General features: G+C 42.4%; 2 protein-coding genes across 2 annotated transcripts; one reads left to right on the forward strand and one right to left on the reverse strand.

Annotated features, from left to right (window-relative positions):
- Positions 1 to 217: 217 nt before the first annotated feature.
- Positions 218 to 11,751, forward strand: kl (klotho). The gene is made up of 13 exons (XM_030068624.1): positions 218 to 934; positions 2,036 to 2,466; positions 2,620 to 2,699; positions 2,837 to 2,999; positions 3,333 to 3,438; positions 5,367 to 5,516; positions 5,816 to 6,051; positions 6,490 to 6,685; positions 7,630 to 7,808; positions 8,212 to 8,319; positions 8,592 to 8,697; positions 9,116 to 9,242; positions 10,520 to 11,751. The coding sequence occupies exons 1-13, from the start codon at positions 218 to 220 to the stop codon at positions 10,852 to 10,854; spliced, it is 2,934 nt and encodes a 977-aa protein (XP_029924484.1). The 3' UTR covers positions 10,855 to 11,751.
- A 758-nt stretch (positions 11,752 to 12,509) lies between these two features.
- On the reverse strand, positions 12,510 to 16,096 carry rfc3 (replication factor C (activator 1) 3). The gene is made up of 9 exons (XM_030068625.1): positions 15,874 to 16,096; positions 14,975 to 15,112; positions 14,692 to 14,759; positions 14,479 to 14,576; positions 13,757 to 13,938; positions 13,466 to 13,602; positions 13,253 to 13,351; positions 13,081 to 13,150; positions 12,510 to 12,940 (listed from the first exon to the last, which is right to left on the reverse strand). Exons 1-9 carry the CDS (start codon positions 15,958 to 15,960, stop codon positions 12,749 to 12,751), a joined length of 1,071 nt encoding a protein of 356 aa, XP_029924485.1. The 5' UTR covers positions 15,961 to 16,096; the 3' UTR covers positions 12,510 to 12,748.
- Between the last annotated feature and the right edge of the window lie 1,543 nt (positions 16,097 to 17,639).

Raw genomic sequence — 17,639 nt, forward strand, 5'->3', positions numbered from 1 at the left:
AGACCTCCGTGCGTCAAGTGCCTTGGGTAATAATTGACAGATTTGGAAGAGCGGCGTGTGGCGGGGCACAGCTGGGTGGCTGCACTCCACGGGACACTGGTCACTGCAAGCCTCCAAGCATGGTTAGGTGAGCATCAAATTAATCATCAAAAACCGGGTGTCCGAGGCCAACTTTTGTCCAGATTGATCGGAGATGAACGACTGAACACCTGGCACCATGCGCGGTTTGCTCGCCCTCTTCACGCTTCTTGTCATTACCCCCGCGGCGGCAAAACCATACGCTGGTTTGAAAACCTGGGGTCGGTTCGATAAGCTCCCCTATCCCGGAGATAAAGCTTTCCTCTACGATACCTTCCCCGAGGAGTTTATGTGGGCGGTGGGCACGGCGGCGTACCAAGTGGAGGGCGCGTTTGAGAAGGACGGCAAGGGGCTCTCCGTTTGGGACACTTTTACGCGCGGTGGGAACCGGATGGCCACCGGGGACGTAGGCAGCGACAGCTACCACAACATCCACGCCGACATCCGAGCCATCAAGCAGCTCGGGGTCAGCCACTACAGATTCTCCCTGTCCTGGTCGAGGATATTTCCCAACGGCACACGGGGGAGTTACAACGAAATCGGCACCAACTATTACAGGACGCTCCTCAAGAAGCTGAAGGGGATCCGCGTGCAGCCTGTGGTGACCCTCTACCACTGGGACCTGCCGGATCACCTGCAGCAGACCCTCGGCGGCTGGAGCAACCCGCAGCTTGTGGAGATTTTCAAAGACTACGCCGATTTCTGCTTCCAGACTTTCGGTGATGATGTGAAGTACTGGATCACCATAGACAACCCGTTCGTGGTGGCTTGGCACGGGTACGGGACAGGGGTGGTCGCACCCGGGATAAAGAACGGCCCTGAGCTCCCGTTCCGGGTGGGACACAACCTCCTCAAGGTGTGTGCCAGCCACGGATTTTTTTTCTCTTTCTGATAATTTGACCCGAGTGAACTTTGAAAGCATCCTTTTAACTCTCATCTTCTCCACCCTCACCGCCTCTTTCTCTACTCTTTCCTCGTGCATTTACACTCGAAAACTATGCATTTTTTTTTTTCCAAACTAGTTTTATTATGTGTATGATTTGTTATGATTTAGCCACCCGCCCCTCCGGTCCATCAACAGGCAACACATGCTTTCTAACACGCTGTAATGTCATGGTAAACACATATTAGGATTTAAAAAAAAAAAGATAACACTAACATTTATTTGCATTTATTTTAAGCATTTATAAGTAGTGTATGAATTTATTAGCTGTGTGTAAACAGTTAACAAATGCTTTCTAACACACTTTAACATAATGGAAAGCACATACAGTGTAAGGATGCGTTTAATATTTATTATTCAAGCAGTCTGATTGGTCGAGATTCATGCGTTATTTACGATGACGTCATCACAGTCGCATCACTGTATCTGTATTATTCCGCTTCAACAGCCGAGAAACTGACAGCTGGTTGTCTGTCACATACAGGTGTGCCTTTCTCCTTAAGCTAGCTAACAACTGACACCAGGTAAATGAAACAACATTATCCGTGTTGCTAAACAAGGGTTGTTTTTGCAAATATAAAAAGAAAATGAAAACAATGCACACGTTATTGCTCCTCGTCACTTAGTGGTCACAGAAGGTGAATTGAACAAACCTGAGAGGAAATTAGTTGCTGCCAGACGTTGTGAGGCCTCCACTTTTTTAACAGCTGGCTTAAGAGTAATATTGTGACAGATGTAACTTGTAACATGTAAAATGTAAATAGTCTACCCTCTGACTGGTTTCGTTTGGGGAACTATACTATACTATATATTTTCTTGTTTCAGCTTTTTATTTGAGATTTTAAAAAATAGGCTTTTGTTGCCACCAAACTGGAGCTGTTGTATAAAAGCAACAGGCCTGTGTGTTAAACAGTAAATAACATTCTGTCCAGTTTCACTCCTTATAACCTCCCTCCATCTCCCTGTCTGTATTTCTCTCTGTCTTTTCTCCTCCATCCTCTCCACCTCCTCCAGGCACATGCGGCTGCTTGGCACCTCTACGACCGCTACTATCGCCCTCAGCAGCATGGTAAGCTGTCCATGGCACTGGCTTCTCACTGGATCAAGCCCAGCCGCACCCGCCGGGAGAGCCTGCGGGACTGCCAGTGCTCCCTGGACCACGTCCTGGGCTGGTTTGCCCGGCCACTTTTCACCGACGGGGACTACCCTCCCTGTATGAAGGAGAGGCTGGGCTCACGGCTGCCCTCCTTCACCCAGGAGGAGAGGGAGCAAGTGAGGGGGACGGCCGACTTCTTTGCCCTCTCTCACGGAGCGGCCCTCAGCTTCCAGCTCGTCAATGACAGCCTGAAGTTTGGACAGCTGGAGGATCTGGACCTGAGGATGCTGCTCTACTGGGTCAACGCAGAGTATGACAAGCCGCCCATCTTCGTGGTGCAGAGCGGCTGGTAGGTTTGTGCTTGCTGCTGGTGTCGATCTGTCTGCTCTTTCGTGCCAGGCTCTCCTGAAGGAGGAGGTGTAAATCTGTGCTTTTCTTGTGAGCTGTCTTGTGCTGTGACAGCTTGTTATACTTACTTTGTTTTCATCACTGCACGATACAGGTATGTTCTGGGCAACACGAAGACAGAAGACCCTAAACATATGTACTACCTCAAGAGATTCATTGTAGAGGCACTGAAATGTAAGTATTGATGACATGTCAGTGAACCCAGCATCTCTGCAAAAAAAGTTACAATTGCCTAACTCAGTTTAGTTTTTGAACTAGAAAGCCACTTGAATTGTCTCACATTTTTGGTTCTCTCTTTGTGTTTTCCATAGCAATCAGTATAGATGGTGTGAATGTGATTGGCTATACAGCCTGGTCCCTAATAGATGGCTTTGAGTGGCACAGAGAATATGGGATACGCCGGGGACTTTACTATGTTGACTTCAACACTCCTGACATGAAGAGGGAGCCAAAGACATCTGCCACTTTTTACAGGTTCTTACATATTTTAACATGGATTTGAGACTGTTATTTCTATATATGGTTGGGAACATTACACTATGCATTATTGCTCTTTCAGTGTAATAAAGTCAGACACGACAAAAAGGCTTGGCTTATTTCTAAGTGCAGGCTCAGTGTGGAAAGTAATGGCTCAACATGTCCAGAGTTAGGTTTTCAAATCGCACTCCAGCCACCCAAGACAATAGTATGTTAAAGAAGCTTTACATGAAAGTTCCCACCAAATGGTTGTGTGTAATGTTGCTGGATAAACAGCAGTGCAACTCCTCCAGAAATGATGGCTCTAATCTGTGATTATGATCCCTGTAGGAAGCTTATCCAGAGGAATGGTTTCCCTGAGCTTCCAGAAAACAGGCCGGCCCAAGGCGTCTTCCCATGTGATTTTGCTTGGGGGGTATCTGCCAACTCCATACAGGTTTGTGTGTGTGTGTGTGTGTGTAAAATGAATGTCTATCAGTATTGGTCTGTGTTGGGGGGTGGGAGGTGTGCTGGTGTGTGTTTGTGTGGGTGTGTTGAAGGGGTGGGGGTTGGGTCTATGTGTGCGACAGTGATGAACACAACAAGAATGCTTGCTTGTAAATAAGGAAACAGCAATCATTAACTACGCATTATCTTTGGACTAACACAGTGGTCCAACATATTCATGCCTCACTAATGAAAGATTTACTGAAGAGTGCACTAATATGTTTCCTCACTCATGTCTACAAACAGGAGAAAAAACATTCGGTATTACACATTATTAGTATTTGTTAAATTCAGGACATTGGCTTTGTGTACTACTGAATGTATTCAGTCAAGTCAAGTTTGTTTATAGAGCACATTTCATGCACAGGCCAACACAGTGGGCTTCCCAGACCCAAACAAATCATGCATATTTAACTCTCAGGTCCACTGGATATTTGAAGAAACAATGATCTTGTAACCGTTTTATTATTATTATTATTATTATTATTATTATTGTTGTTGTTGTTGTTGTTGTTATTATAGCTAACTTTTTAGAAATTGTTTTGTTTGAGGTTTTGTATAGAGAAACTGAAAAGGTAGTTGCTATTATTAGTCTTCCCCTCTTAATCATGATTGATGACGTTGTTTTGAACTCACAGTTCTCATGGTGAAAGTCCAGCAGCTCAGAAACGATGTTGGTGAATACTCTCTTAATCATAAACTACATAACCTCATGCTGCCTCTGCTTGCTAAACCAAACAGCACTTTTCACTGACTTGCCTGTTTTGCCTGTAGGTAAGGTAAGCTAAGGTAATGTACAAGACATAACAAAACAAAACAACAAAACTCCACCAGATGATTTCACTGATCACCCTACCTCCAAACAGAGAGGCGGGACTAATCAGTAAAATCACCTGGTGGAGTTGTTGGTTGAAATGAAAACCTGCAGCCTCTTGGCCCTCTATGGCACGAGTTTGACACCTGTGGCTTACAATAACCGCAAACCCCAGCACTATTATCTAAAATAGGAAAGACAGAAAATTTATACAACTGTGTATGGGTTGTTATAACCAAGATCCTTATTGCTGAACCTTACTAAAGACAGCTCCTAGTGCCCTACCTGCAGAGTCTGATAAGGCTTTTATTCCCTCTTCAAGGGTAAGATCATCATCTCAACTAAATCCTAAGTATTTTGTTAAACCAAAATGAAATTTAAACTTAATAAACTTAGTAAACTTAGTTTAAACTTTTAACTCTCTCTTCTTCCTGAAATGCGTAACCTGGGTTTAATCTTTGTTTATCCTTAATCTCCATTTACACATTTAACAGCACACAATACTACAAACTTTGAAGATATTTTTCAGTGTCTGCAAAAAGGACTATATCACCTGTTTGTAGAAGAGAGCCAACCTTAAAGTCACCCAATCTGATCCAAATACTGTAGCTGCTTGCTTAATTTCTAGTGATAGATTGTCTATATAGACGACAAACAGCATGGGAGAGAACACATTCCCCTACTTTACACGAAATTAGATTGGAAACCAGCCTGTTCTATTGTCACTAACCTGCACCCATGCAGCTGGGGTTTGATAAAGAGCTTTTATGGCATTATAAAATTACCATCTATACTAATTTTTAGTAATTTGCAACAGAGAAGGGCATGATTTATGTAGGTAAAAGCTCTCTGAAAATCTTTAAAACAACCAAAAGAACGCCTTCCCTCTTGTATTCTAGCATGAGCTGCAGTTAAAGACTATCTATGGTCAGTACAAGATCTCCTCTTTTTCCTCTATGTCCTTTACTCGAACTTGTGCACGTTAGGCACATGCAACACAAGGATGGGCGAGAGATTTCAGAGTTCAGATTAGTACGTATCTTCTATATCTGTCCATGTTTTAGGTAGAGACCATGCCCACCCAGTTTGCAGACCCCAGTGTTTACCTCTGGAACGTCTCCAACAACGGCGAGCTGAAGAGGCTCAAGGGTCTGAGTGCACCACCTTTACGCCGAACTACCCACTGCGCTGATTATGCAACCATCCGCCAACAGGTCAGAAGACAATTGCTTCGATTATTTTTTCTGACGTTTCCTCCCACACAGGCCAATCCAGGATTACTAGAAAAAGTCTGGAGTGTGGAAAAATTATTATCGCTCAATCTTAATATACCAATGACTACACCTTCACAATATTGCCATAGATGTTGTGAATAATCACATCACATTGAACACCATCCAAAATCTTTACATCTAGTGGAGAGATCGATGTGTGTAATGTCAAAATTAAAATTACAAACAGTTCCTGCCACCTCTCTGCATCTTTATCCTTTCATCTTCCCCTGCGTTTCCAGGTGGATGAAATCCGGCAGGTTGGGGTAAGTCACTTCCACTTCTCCCTCAACTGGTCAGCCCTGGTGCCTTCAGGTCATGTGGGCCATCCTAACACCACTCTGCTGGGATACTACCGCTGCTTTACCCATCAGCTGCTCCGGGCCAATGTCACGCCTGTGGTCACTCTGTGGCACCACACACGCCAGCGCAGCAGCCTGCCCGCTCCGCTGGACACTGCGCACAAGTGGCTCAACAGGTCAGACAGTTCGGACTGGATGATATGGGGGTGGATTTTTGGTTTTGTCAGTGATACTTTATTGATCCCTGAAAGAAAAGGTATCTGCACCCCTCCATAATGAAGTCAGAGGTCAGCTACAGAGCAGCACCAGTGACAAAGTGCTTTGCATAAACACATTAAGATAAGTTGGTAAAACAAACCTAAGGATAGTAGGAATAAAATTGTGCAAATGACAAGTATTAAGATTTAGACGAGCAGTAAAAAGGAGGACAGTAAAATTGACCTGGCATAGTGGAAATAAAAATGCACAATTAAGAAAAGAATACAAGTAAAACAACAAAAAATGAATGAATCAAATGGTAAAAGCAAATCTATAGAACTGAGGTTTAAGTTTTAAAATAGAATGATAATTTATTGATATATTATTTGATTGTATTAATTTCACGTGTTCCTCAGGGGGACTCCAGAGGCTTTTGCAGATTATGCCAGACTTTGCTACAGAGAACTGGGTGCCCATGTGAAGCTGTGGATCACCCTGAACGAGCCCAACGACGAGATGGTCAGCTACCAGGATGGCCATGAGATGCTGCGGGCTCACGCTCTGGCCTGGCGCGCCTACGACCAGGAGTTTAGACACATCCAGGGAGGGCAGGTTGGTACTGTATTGCAGGGCTGAGATGAACATGACCAAGATGATTTCTTGGGTTTTCCGTTGATTAAGTTTGAGATATTAGGTGAAGGAATCACTGGGTAACTCACAATATAGTACTGTCACTGATAACGGTGGTAATGATGGTATCACGATGCAGGCAATTCAGTGATATACTGTAAGATAATCAGCAACAATACCTCATGGTATGTGTCACTGAAGAAGATAACATACCCTGGAAAAGGCTAAATTATTTTTCAAAAAGCAGGAATCAATCATGTTTTTCAGTGCTTTAATATACACCACAACTGTAACATGTACATGACAGAACAGTTCCGGTTAAAATACCTAAAGGCCTCATAGTAACTCAAATGTGCTATCAGTGCAAATTAGGTTGAAAACTCAAATACCGATTCTTTACACAAGTGTATCAATAGCATATCACCAGGAAGGTATGACTCACTGTCTGTCCAGCCTTGATGGTTTTCTCTGTTTTTGCCAACTAATTATCTAGTGAACCAATTCTTCCTCTGTGTATTCCAAATAAATCTGTATTCACTACATTCATTAAGATTTACCATAGACATGTGCCAAAGATTTTTCTGAGAGAAGATCCACCCAATATTGGGTGTGTAGAACAGTAAATGTAAGAGATGTAAAAGCTCTCATGAACTTGGTTATAGGTTGAATCACCACTACATTGTATCAGCTGTCAGTGCAGCGAGTGGTAAAATGGCCATATGTTCAAACAAACAAACCATGACAGTGGTTTGTTGGCTTAACTATTTTCTTTTTTCATTCTTTCTTTTTTGAAACATCAGCATGAGCATCAGCTGGTCTCTACGTTGTACAAGCTCACCAATTTACTGTATATTAAAAGGTTCTTTAGCTGCTATTCTTTGTGTTAACACTTCATGACTAATGTCAGTTCTTTCACGCTGTCTCAGGTGTCCCTGGCTCTGCATATGGACTGGTTGGAACCGGCCTTTTCATTCAGCCGTGAAGATGTGGAACCAGCTAAAAGAGTTTTAGACTTCCGTGTCGGCTGGTTTGCAGAACCAATCTTTGGCAGCGGAGACTATCCTCTTGGCATGAGGAGCTGGCTGCGTCAGCTCAACTCACTTGAGTACAAATATTTCTTTGACTTTGATCTGTTTTCTTTGAGGGGTGGTGCTACAGCCCATCCCACTACAATGGATTATATATCAATTTGGTCAGCGTGGTCAGACAAAGAATAAGCGTTGCTGAAACAGCATTTTGAATATGTCTTGCCTCTGTAGTTTGATATGTGTTGGGTTGTGACATAATATGCAGAAAGATCATTCAAAAGTGGACAGCAGTGTAAACCAACGGGCTATTAGATAAGGAGAGAAAGCCAGTTTTATCAGTATCGCTACTGTCCATATCAGTATTGCTGTTGGTGGGAAGATATCGGGACATGTCCAACTGAAATCAAAACTGTTTACCTGCCTGCAGTTCTTAGAGAGTGTCATCATTAGTTTGCAATCATACTATTTCCTGTGTCACAGCTTACCGGTGTTCAATGAGAAGGACCGGCAGCTGGTTAAGGGGACATATGACTTCTTTGCCATTAGCCACTTCAGCACTGAGTTGGTTACTCACGCCAAGGAGGACCCGTAAGATTATACCCTTTCACTCCATAAATTTATAGGTTTAATTTAACAAATTCTTAACCATTCTGATATTATTGTATCCCAGTTTAAGGCCACTGCGCTCCAGCTGGTAGGTTTATCATCCTGATGTTGAATATCTGTAGTATTTAAAGCCACAAAATCACAATCGATAAAGTGAATGAGTTTCCTGTTACTTTCACCATCAGTGCCATTGTACCATGACTGTGGATGCTGACAATAATATCTTCTAATACAGCACATCTTCCTCTCTGCAGGTACACGTACACAGCTATGCTAGAGGTCCAACTCATGAAAGACACCACGTGGATTTTGTCACCCAGGCCTGTGGTGCCCTGGGGCCTGAGGAAAGCCCTCAACTGGGTGAGACAGAAACATGATACAGTCCTTTTCCATTCAAATGTAGATACAATTCAAATGTAGACAGCTAGGCTGACTGATACACCGTTTGTTTTCGCTGTTTGTTTGGCGGGTGAGAATGAGTGCCTTGTGCAGGCGCACATGGCTATAAATAGAAACATAGTAACACAGTACAAACTGTTACACACCACAGGGACAAGAGGACAGTTTAGATCTACACAAATCACTTACACCAGCAGTTAAATCAAAGGTCTTATTAGGAGTCCGGCACACTGCAGTCGCACAATGTCATCAGTACATGAATTACTAATATTGACATAATCAATGGAGTTCTCAAGTTAAAATATGTTTTTCTGCTTCAGTGTGACAAACTTGGACCAATAAATTTGAACTGATATAGAAAATAACACTTGCGTCTAAGGTGAAGGAGCACTACAGTGATGTGCCTGTCTATGTGATGGCCAACGGAGTCGAGGAAGACCCGGCCCGCTTCAAAGACAGCCTGAGAGTCTACTACCTGTACAACTATATCAACGAGGCCCTGAAAGGTGAGGCTGCACCTGTAAAACCAGCCATAGACCCTTTAGTGTTGATGACAATATTTTCCACTTAAGATTTAAAGTATTTGCACACAGAATGATGACACTGCCGCCCTCACATATCAGCTAATTGATCCAGAAGTGTCGCTTGTTCCCTTCTTGTTTGTACAGAACTTTGATTGCACAGCCTCTGTAGAGCTTAATTATTAGACAGGAATTCAGCTCACTGACCCCTGAAAAGACAGTCAGCTGACTGAAAACACACACACACACACACACACACACACACACACACACACACACGCTTTCACAGATTCTTACTCACAGCAAAACTAAAGCTGTGACTTTTCAAGTCAAGGTCATGTGTGATACAGGTGCCTGTCCTTGTTAGCTTTTAGGTTACAACCAGTGCCTCAAAATGACCTTGGCCATGCCATGTGTTTTGATACCTTGCAGTGCTGTTAGTAGTAGTAGAGTTGGCTGCAAGGCTGTACTTCGTCACCACTAAGACGTATCCACAGACCACAAAGGAAGTCGTGATCCAGTGACACATAAAAAAAAAAAAAAAAAAAAAAAAAAAAAAAAAAAAAATTCTTGGTAGTACATGAGCACTGAAGAACTGATTATGAAGAATTTCATACTAGGTCTGACCAAAAAAACCCCAAAGTATTCATTTTATAACAATATGAAATGGAGAAAAACAAGCAAGCCCTAGCTTTAAACCTGTAAGTTTATATATTTACTTGCTAAATTATTCAAACAATTATAAAATTTATAAATGATTAATTTTCTGTTGATTAACTAACTGATTAATGGACTAAGCATTTTTAGCACCAAGGAGGTGATATTCAGAAAAAAACAAATTACCATTTTTTCCACTGTACGAACATTAACTCCAAAATGCATTACATATGGTTGTAAGGCATTTTCTATAGGTCCCATTCACAGCCCATGCTTTGTCTTATTTACTCTTTACAGCGAATGCTTTATGAAATCTTTAGACTTGTTCAAGTCATATAAGCTTCCTCATGCTATCTTGATATATTCCTTCTGTACAGTCAAGAGTACCATATAATACTTTCACCTGACCAAGACCCACATTGTGAACAACAGATGTATGTACTTTTAAGAGCTTCAAGGTGTGCATGTTGTACACATTTTAGTCACTGTGACCAACCTAACCAGCCCACTGTCTTACCTTCATTTGTGCCGGTAACACATTCGTTAACATTCAGAGACTTAATGACATGTCGATTTGAGATTACTTATCATCTTTCCATCCTCAGCATACACTCTGGATGGTGTAAATCTGAAGGGCTACTTTGCTTATGCCCTGAGTGACCAAAGGGACCCGGGCTTTGGTCTGTACGGCCATGTCCAGGATGAGGTCATCATCAAGGCGTCGCTCTCCAACTACCGCAACATCATCCAGCACAATGGCTTCCCCATACAGGGGGCTACGGCCCAGCAGTGCCCCAGCCAGCCCCAGCCCTGCCTGGGCTGCCACATCTTGGCCAAGAGGCCTGTGCTGGGCTTCCTGACTTTGGTGGGCTCTGCTGTCCTCATCACTCTGGGCCTCATAATCTACTACGCAGCCAAGAGACACAAGGAGTGCTACTGATGGCTGTGATCGTAGTTTTCGGTTTGTATTTTAATAAATGACTCAAGAAATTGAGCTTCTTGTGCAGCAGTGTAGATTCCAATCCAAACTGTAAGTATTGGTACCAAGGAGCTAAGTTGAGTTTATATTGCCTCATCTAATTTATATCTCGTATTAGAAAGATGCAGCTAAAGCAAACATTTTTAAAGTCACATTACTTTTTTGTCCTACTTTTTTAAATTTTGTGCCACGTTAGACTGATCTCTGTCATATTTACCTTGTAGGTTAGTAACTGTCCAAGTTCTACATGTCACTCTTCCTCTGCCACAGCGCTGGGACATACAAGTATTGGAAAAAGTGACAGGTAGCTCACTTGGTAAAACATGTATGATTTGTTAAGGCTGTCCTGACCGCAGTATCCTGGGTTTAAATCCAACTCCAAGCCTTTTGCTGCATGTCATCCTCCCTCTCTCCCCTGTCCTTCTCTACTTTAACTGCCACATAAAGGAGAATGCAAAAAAATAACAAAAAATATCTTTAAAAAAAGACAAACACCATACAGAGAGAGACTATAATTTTTTAAGGAGCTAAATCACTTATACAGGGAGCTACAGTCAGGTCATATTAAATCGACTGCCATTTAATGTGTCAGATACATGTCAGTCACCACTTTTTTATGCATTTTTGAACCATCAAAAAAAATTGCCTTTGATCATGAAACAACTGCAAAACATCATGTGAGTACAGTCTGGTTGGTGTTTGGAAGTGACCCTCCCAAAGGTGAGGCGTCTTAACAGGAAGGAAAAACAAGACTTTGGGATAGTAGTCCAGTCCACAGCTTAAAAAATTCCCAGTAATCCTGTGATATTTTATAGACATCATTAAATCTCACTGAAATGCAATGAGATGCGGGTGACTACATTTGTGAACATCTCAAAGGAAAGCTTTTTTTTTTTTTTTCTTAAACATTCCCAGTCTTGTTGGATCAGACGTGAAACACTGCATTGCTTTGTGACCACATTACTGAGTTTCCTAATACGGTACTTTCCTTAATTGCTGACAGGAGTGACTATTGAACTGCTCAAACACAAAGGCAAAAAAATAAAAAATAAAAATAAGCGTTGACTTTGTGCCTCCCTACGTCATCTTTGCAAAATGAAACGTCGGACGAAACCAGAAAAACCCGTTACTCTCCCAATATTTTTGAGCATTTGTTAAATTATTGTAGTTGTGCTCTGGGCCAAGCTCTGTCCTGGAAGTGTTATTACTCAGTCACCCTCATGAAAAAATATCAACCCCTGTGAAGTTGGAGCAAAATGGTGTACTGGACGGCTTTGTCTGCCTAATGCTGACAGCACTGAGAGATATAGCCTACTGGTTGTGTGCTCTGTGCCAATGTCTAGTTAATGTGTAAACTGTGAAAATTGTTATCTGTGTGTTCATGGTGATAAAAGTCATGTTCCTCGGAGCAGTAATGTGCTTCTTAAATGTTGTACACAGAGCAGTTTACTGTAATGAGCTGATGTTTAAACAGGCTGACTCTGACTTGTTTAAATATATTTATTTAATTACAAACCATTGCCTGCTACTATGAAAATGTGTCTTCTTGTTTAAGTATTTTACCCAGAATAATTCACTGTTTTTTTAGGTTTTACTTGCTGTGTACAGTGCGACAATTTGAGGCATCAATCACTGGCATGAGACCACAGTGCACCACTTTTTTTTTTTTTTTAAACAAACTGCAAGATCCTTTACTAAATAATTCAGATAACATCCTCCTGTTGAGATACATTCCAGAATAGATACAGAATGCAATACTGTATTAAAGCTGACCTTTTCAAAAGTCACCGGGACTACTGACATGAGGGTGATAAACTCCTGTCAGAAACGTGTGTGCATGTGAGTCCATTAGAGTTCAAAACATCATGGCATCCAGGCCGTCTTCCATGAACTTCTTGTAGATGGCCATGAATTTGGCGGTGAAAGCCTCCAGGTGGTAGATTGCCTTGCTGCCCAGCTGCAGCCTGTGCTCGTAGTAAGCCGCCATGTGGGCCACCTCCGTCTTGAGCTGGCCATCACAGTTACTCAGCAACTCTGTTACCAGACCCTGAGGGAGAGGAGGAGCACAGCCAGGCAGGCAGTTAGCCCTGAAAGTAATGCACATCATCTATCCGTACACTTCTAGAAATCCTTAACATTTTTTTAAAGACTTTGATGGGGAAAAAGGTAAGGTGCAGTAAACGGTACCTTCATGATGACTTCAGGAGGGATGCAGTGAGTCAGGAGTTCATAGAGCCTGGCTCGTACCTCCAACAACCTGGGGAAAGACAAAAATGTGGATTCAACCTCACAATAATCTGACTTAGCATGATTTTGCTGTCCTAACTTCACTTAAACTTCTGTCCTGGCCTGTTCTCACCTCTGAGGGCTCTGCTGGCTGACTATGGCGTTAGCTGTTTCTCTGAGGTAAACCTCCCAGTCAGTTTCTGGGACATCTTGGTCTGCTGAGAATGGGTACCTGGAAAACAAGGAGGTTAAACAGGTTAAACAAGGATTTATTCTGAATACGTATACAGCGGAAATCACTGATAACGCTGTTTGTGAAAAATGATAAAGATGTGCGCACACTTACTGCTGGACTCTGCAAGCCTCACACATCAGAAGAGCTTTGCGCAGGTTGCGACCAGACTTCTCACAGATCTGCTTGGCCAGCTCAGGTGGGAGCAGCAGACCTTCCTTTTTACACACTGTTGTCAGAACATTACAGACCTGGCAAAAAAGAGAGATAGGAGGGTGTGGGATTGGTACATGATGGTGTCTTACTGTAAGTAATTTTTTCACACATTCTAATACGCTGCCTTATTAAACCATACAGTTCAGATCATGATTTTCCAAAACCATAATCACACCATCTGCATCCTACCTCCTCAGTGCTGGGCAGGGGAACTCGAATAGCCAGACAACGGCTCCTGATTGGCCCAATGACCTTGGAGGTGGAGTTACAGCAGAGGATGAGGCGGCAGGTGGCCATGTACTTTTCCATAGTCCGACGCAGAGCATGTTGGGCGTCCTTTGTGAGGCGATCCACCTCTGTTAGTAACACCACTGAGACAGAAAACATGTGATGACAATTTCAATGTCAGTGGTTAGCATGTGGTGCAGTCAGAGAAGGCAGATTCATATACAATAGCAAGGATGCACCCCCATTTGTTTTTATACATTTTTCCTTACCAAGAATCATTGCTTTTCGGTGTAATCGACTTAATAGCAATGTATTTGTATCAGCTATATCTTTATACACTGTATTTTACCAGAGCTTGTCTTTTTTCTACTTTCTGAACTGCACTCTCCGCTGTCAATATTGCTGTCACAACCACAAATGAGCATCAGTCTTCTTGAAAAGTTTGCTTTAAAGCAGGAACAAACTCAAAGAGGCTACTAGCAAAGTGACGTTGGGTTGCGCAGCAGCAAATTTGACTCAAGCTCAACTTTCTTGCTGGACACTGCTATGTTTTTTGTACGTGCTGCCACAGCCAAAACACAATACCTCAATATTAAATGAATGAGATTCCTTGTGTTTTTGCTGCCATGCCTGATCCTGTCTGAATAGGACCTAAGGCATAAAGCGGAGTGTGTCTTTCCCACCTTTGAACTCTCTCTGGGTGCTGGACTGGATCTGCTGAGACTGAGCGACAGTTTTAATCAACTCCTGGATCACCACACGGTCCTGGTTCCCTGCATCACTGAAGCAACACACAACAGATAAATATGTGAGTCAAGGCACATTAGCCATGCGTACCTGAGGCAACTGTCAAGTTCACTGTCATTTGAAAAATAACAATTTTATCACTTACTTACCTTGGGTTGACCTCCAAGTGGTAGTTGCTGGCTATTGTGTTTATCTCAATTTTCTTCTTTGAGGGAGCCTGTGGACATAAAACACAAAGACTTAATTATCTGTCATAAAGATCCTTGTATTGCAACTGACTGTCTTCAACAAATAATACAACTGTAAAGTTTGAGAGCATGACTGCTGTAGACACCACAGGTGAGTGGTGTGTTTGCATGTTTTAATCACTGAATGAACCAAGTTAAACACCGAGAGATCTAATTACTGTATTTCATTGCTCATTGCTCTCACCACGATGGTCTGGTGCTCGATGCGAAGTTTCTCCACCCCAGCTCCATACAGCTCCCTCAGCACACACATGATGCGGGTCTTCTTACCAGCACCCGAGGGGCCGTACACCAACAAATGTGGGAAGTCTCCGCATTGAACCTGAGACAAACAGACAGGTTTGGGTTCATGACAGAGATTAGCTGATGATCAGCACATATTAGAAGTAAATTTCTAAACTTCTTGTCCACCCATCCACAGAATAAACCTCCACAGCTCACGCATGTGCACTACAACCATCCAGGCTCTGGAATGACAAACCATAGATTAGACTGCCAAAAGCTATCATCTTCGTAATCACCAACTAGCTGCACACATCGGGTTCACCTGTTACTCCCACCTTCATAGTTTTTAAACAATGTTAGCTAAAAAAATTTCCCCTCTGATCAATATATTTTATTATCTTTCTTGGTTGACTGCATGTATGTTTACCAAACGAACATAAACTTTCTTGTAGGCTTTATGGTGTTTACCAAGGTGTTTCTGGTGTTTTACCAAGTATGTAAGTTAGCCGATAGGTAAAGAAACATTATAGAAAACAGCACGTATCATGACTATTTGAGCACAGAACGATTAAATTACACACTAAAGACACGAGGAAACGTCAAAACATTAGCTAACGTTAACCAGTGTTCGATGCCATATTAATTACAATAACGTTAGCTTACCAGCTTTTTTACCTTGTCTTACTGTCGAAATGTGATACTTACACGTCCACTAGCACGTAAGACAGTAAGTTTATGGACACTTAAGTGAGAATAATTCTCACTGGCACCGGCATTAATCTAAACTTGCGCAGCTTCAGTCTGTGACGCTAACTGTTAGCTTAGCATGCTTAGCGTCCGTCAGGCAGCCGCTCTTACCAGGTTTTTTAACTGCGCTGCTTGGTCTTTGTGATAGTCCAGTTTCCCGAGGGACGTCGGTCTGTATTTATCCACCCACAAACTCATTGCAAGATGATTTTAGGAGCTGACAGCAGTGCAGCTAACAGATAAACAGTCCCGTGTTGTTTTGTGTGTCACCAGCAGCTCTCCCGCGAAATATTCACAAGGCGCGCGGCTGTTTCCGTCTGGACTACAGTAAGCGAGAAGGGTCAAAAATGTGAAAGACAAAACGACAGACAAACGGCAGACAAAACAAGACAAAAAAGATAAAACGCTTGAGCTCACAACTACAACCGGGACACAGCAATAAAACTACACAGCTTACGTTGTAATGTAACGTTAAATGTCGGCGAACTGTGTGGTTATTACTGTAATGGTAGTCAACTTACGCTACTATCTCAAGCATTGTGACCTCCGGTGTGTCGTTTGTCAAACCGACTAAGTTTAGACCAACGTGAGGGGAAAGTTTCAAGAGGTAGCATCCGTGCAGGTCGACACAATAGTAATATAATTTATCCTGTGGTCACCAAAAGCAGTTTGAGCATGTGTTTGTGTCGTACAGTCCCCGTGTGAGGGACACGTAGATACTGGTAGGTCCCCACCTGAGTCCATGGTCTCAGAAAGGCCTTTCAGCCACTGTCAGCCACCCAGGAGAGGGACTGCCCTGTCAGTCTGGTTGGCGTTGACCTTCAAGGACTCCCGAGCCCTTCATTCTTCCACAAGATGAGTATAATGATAATAAACCCTGAAGATGTGCCCAGTTAAACCTTTGATTGAAAGCAAAGTGGTGCAGTGTGGTTACCTGGTCAAAGTGTAGTCTGTACGCCCAACATGAGGCACAGCATTTATTGCAAAAACAGAGGATGACTTCAGCTTGCCTATGTGAGTTTATTTGTGAGAATGTGATATTTTATCAGATCAGTGTCTTAGGAGAAATGGCCTTGCTTTCCATAATGCCACATTTGCCCACTGTTCAGAGATGGTTTTATAAAATACCTGCTCCAGATAAGGCTGCAGAGGAGGGATTTGACTTGTCTGCCACTCACTCATGGCTTACAGAATAAGAGTTGAGGGTTGTGTAAGTAACCTTTAAAAAATGTTCTGTACATTATCAAACTATAGCACAGGGAATAGTGGATTTGTGATAGGTGTTTACACAGATGACATTTACACTGTAACAGGAATGTGAGATATGGTGTAATCCTATGTAATAAACAAAAGATCACAATAACCTTCCCTTCACAATGTCAACAAAGTGTCACGCCACACCGTCATGATCTAAAGGGTGTGAGCTGCCTTTAGGGACCTGAATGGTGTTTGAGTTAAAATTTCAGTGGAGACTTCACACAATAGGTTCCCTCTGTTGTCCCGACTGCATGATCACCCTCTGATCAATATATTTTATGATCTAACAGCGTGATTAAGGGAAATACACTGAATTTATGTAACTACCTTGAACATAATCCATTCATGCTTACATTTAAGATTTGCAAATCCCCTATTTGCAATGCAAGCAATCAAAACAAATATCCGGTGTCATCATTAAACATGTAATTTATCTCTAAGCAAGAATAGGCTACATGAAAATGTAAAAAGGATAAATAAATATAACAGGGTTTACATAATTTAGTGTTGAGATACTGGTCACAGATTTTCTGTGACCATTGGGATATACACTTTTTGTTTGCTTCCTCATGATGATTTGGCTGACAGAGAAAAAGAAAAAAACAAACCTAAGCTGTTCA

Source organism: Myripristis murdjan, chromosome 14, assembly GCF_902150065.1.
Source record: "Myripristis murdjan chromosome 14, fMyrMur1.1, whole genome shotgun sequence".
Taxonomy (NCBI): Eukaryota; Metazoa; Chordata; class Actinopteri; order Holocentriformes; family Holocentridae; genus Myripristis; species Myripristis murdjan.

What these genes read in the sequence shown, in the direction of transcription:
- kl (XM_030068624.1), top strand. Translation starts at nt 218, where the DNA reads ATGCGCGGTTTGCTCGCCCTCTTCACGCTTCTTGTCATTACCCCCGCG. An exon ending in TATCTGCCAACTCCATACAG is followed by an intron (nt 3,439 to 5,366) that starts GTTTGTGTGTGT and finishes TCCATGTTTTAG; the next exon opens with GTAGAGACCATGCCCACCCA. An exon ending in TGAGGAAAGCCCTCAACTGG is followed by an intron (nt 8,698 to 9,115) that starts GTGAGACAGAAA and finishes CTTGCGTCTAAG; the next exon opens with GTGAAGGAGCACTACAGTGA.
- rfc3 (XM_030068625.1), bottom strand. Translation starts at nt 15,960, where the DNA reads ATGAGTTTGTGGGTGGATAAATACAGACCGACGTCCCTCGGGAAACTG. An exon ending in TCGAGCACCAGACCATCGTG is followed by an intron (nt 14,760 to 14,974) that starts GTGAGAGCAATG and finishes TTATGTCCACAG; the next exon opens with GCTCCCTCAAAGAAGAAAAT. An exon ending in AGCCAGCAGAGCCCTCAGAG is followed by an intron (nt 13,151 to 13,252) that starts GTGAGAACAGGC and finishes GTCTTTCCCCAG; the next exon opens with GTTGTTGGAGGTACGAGCCA.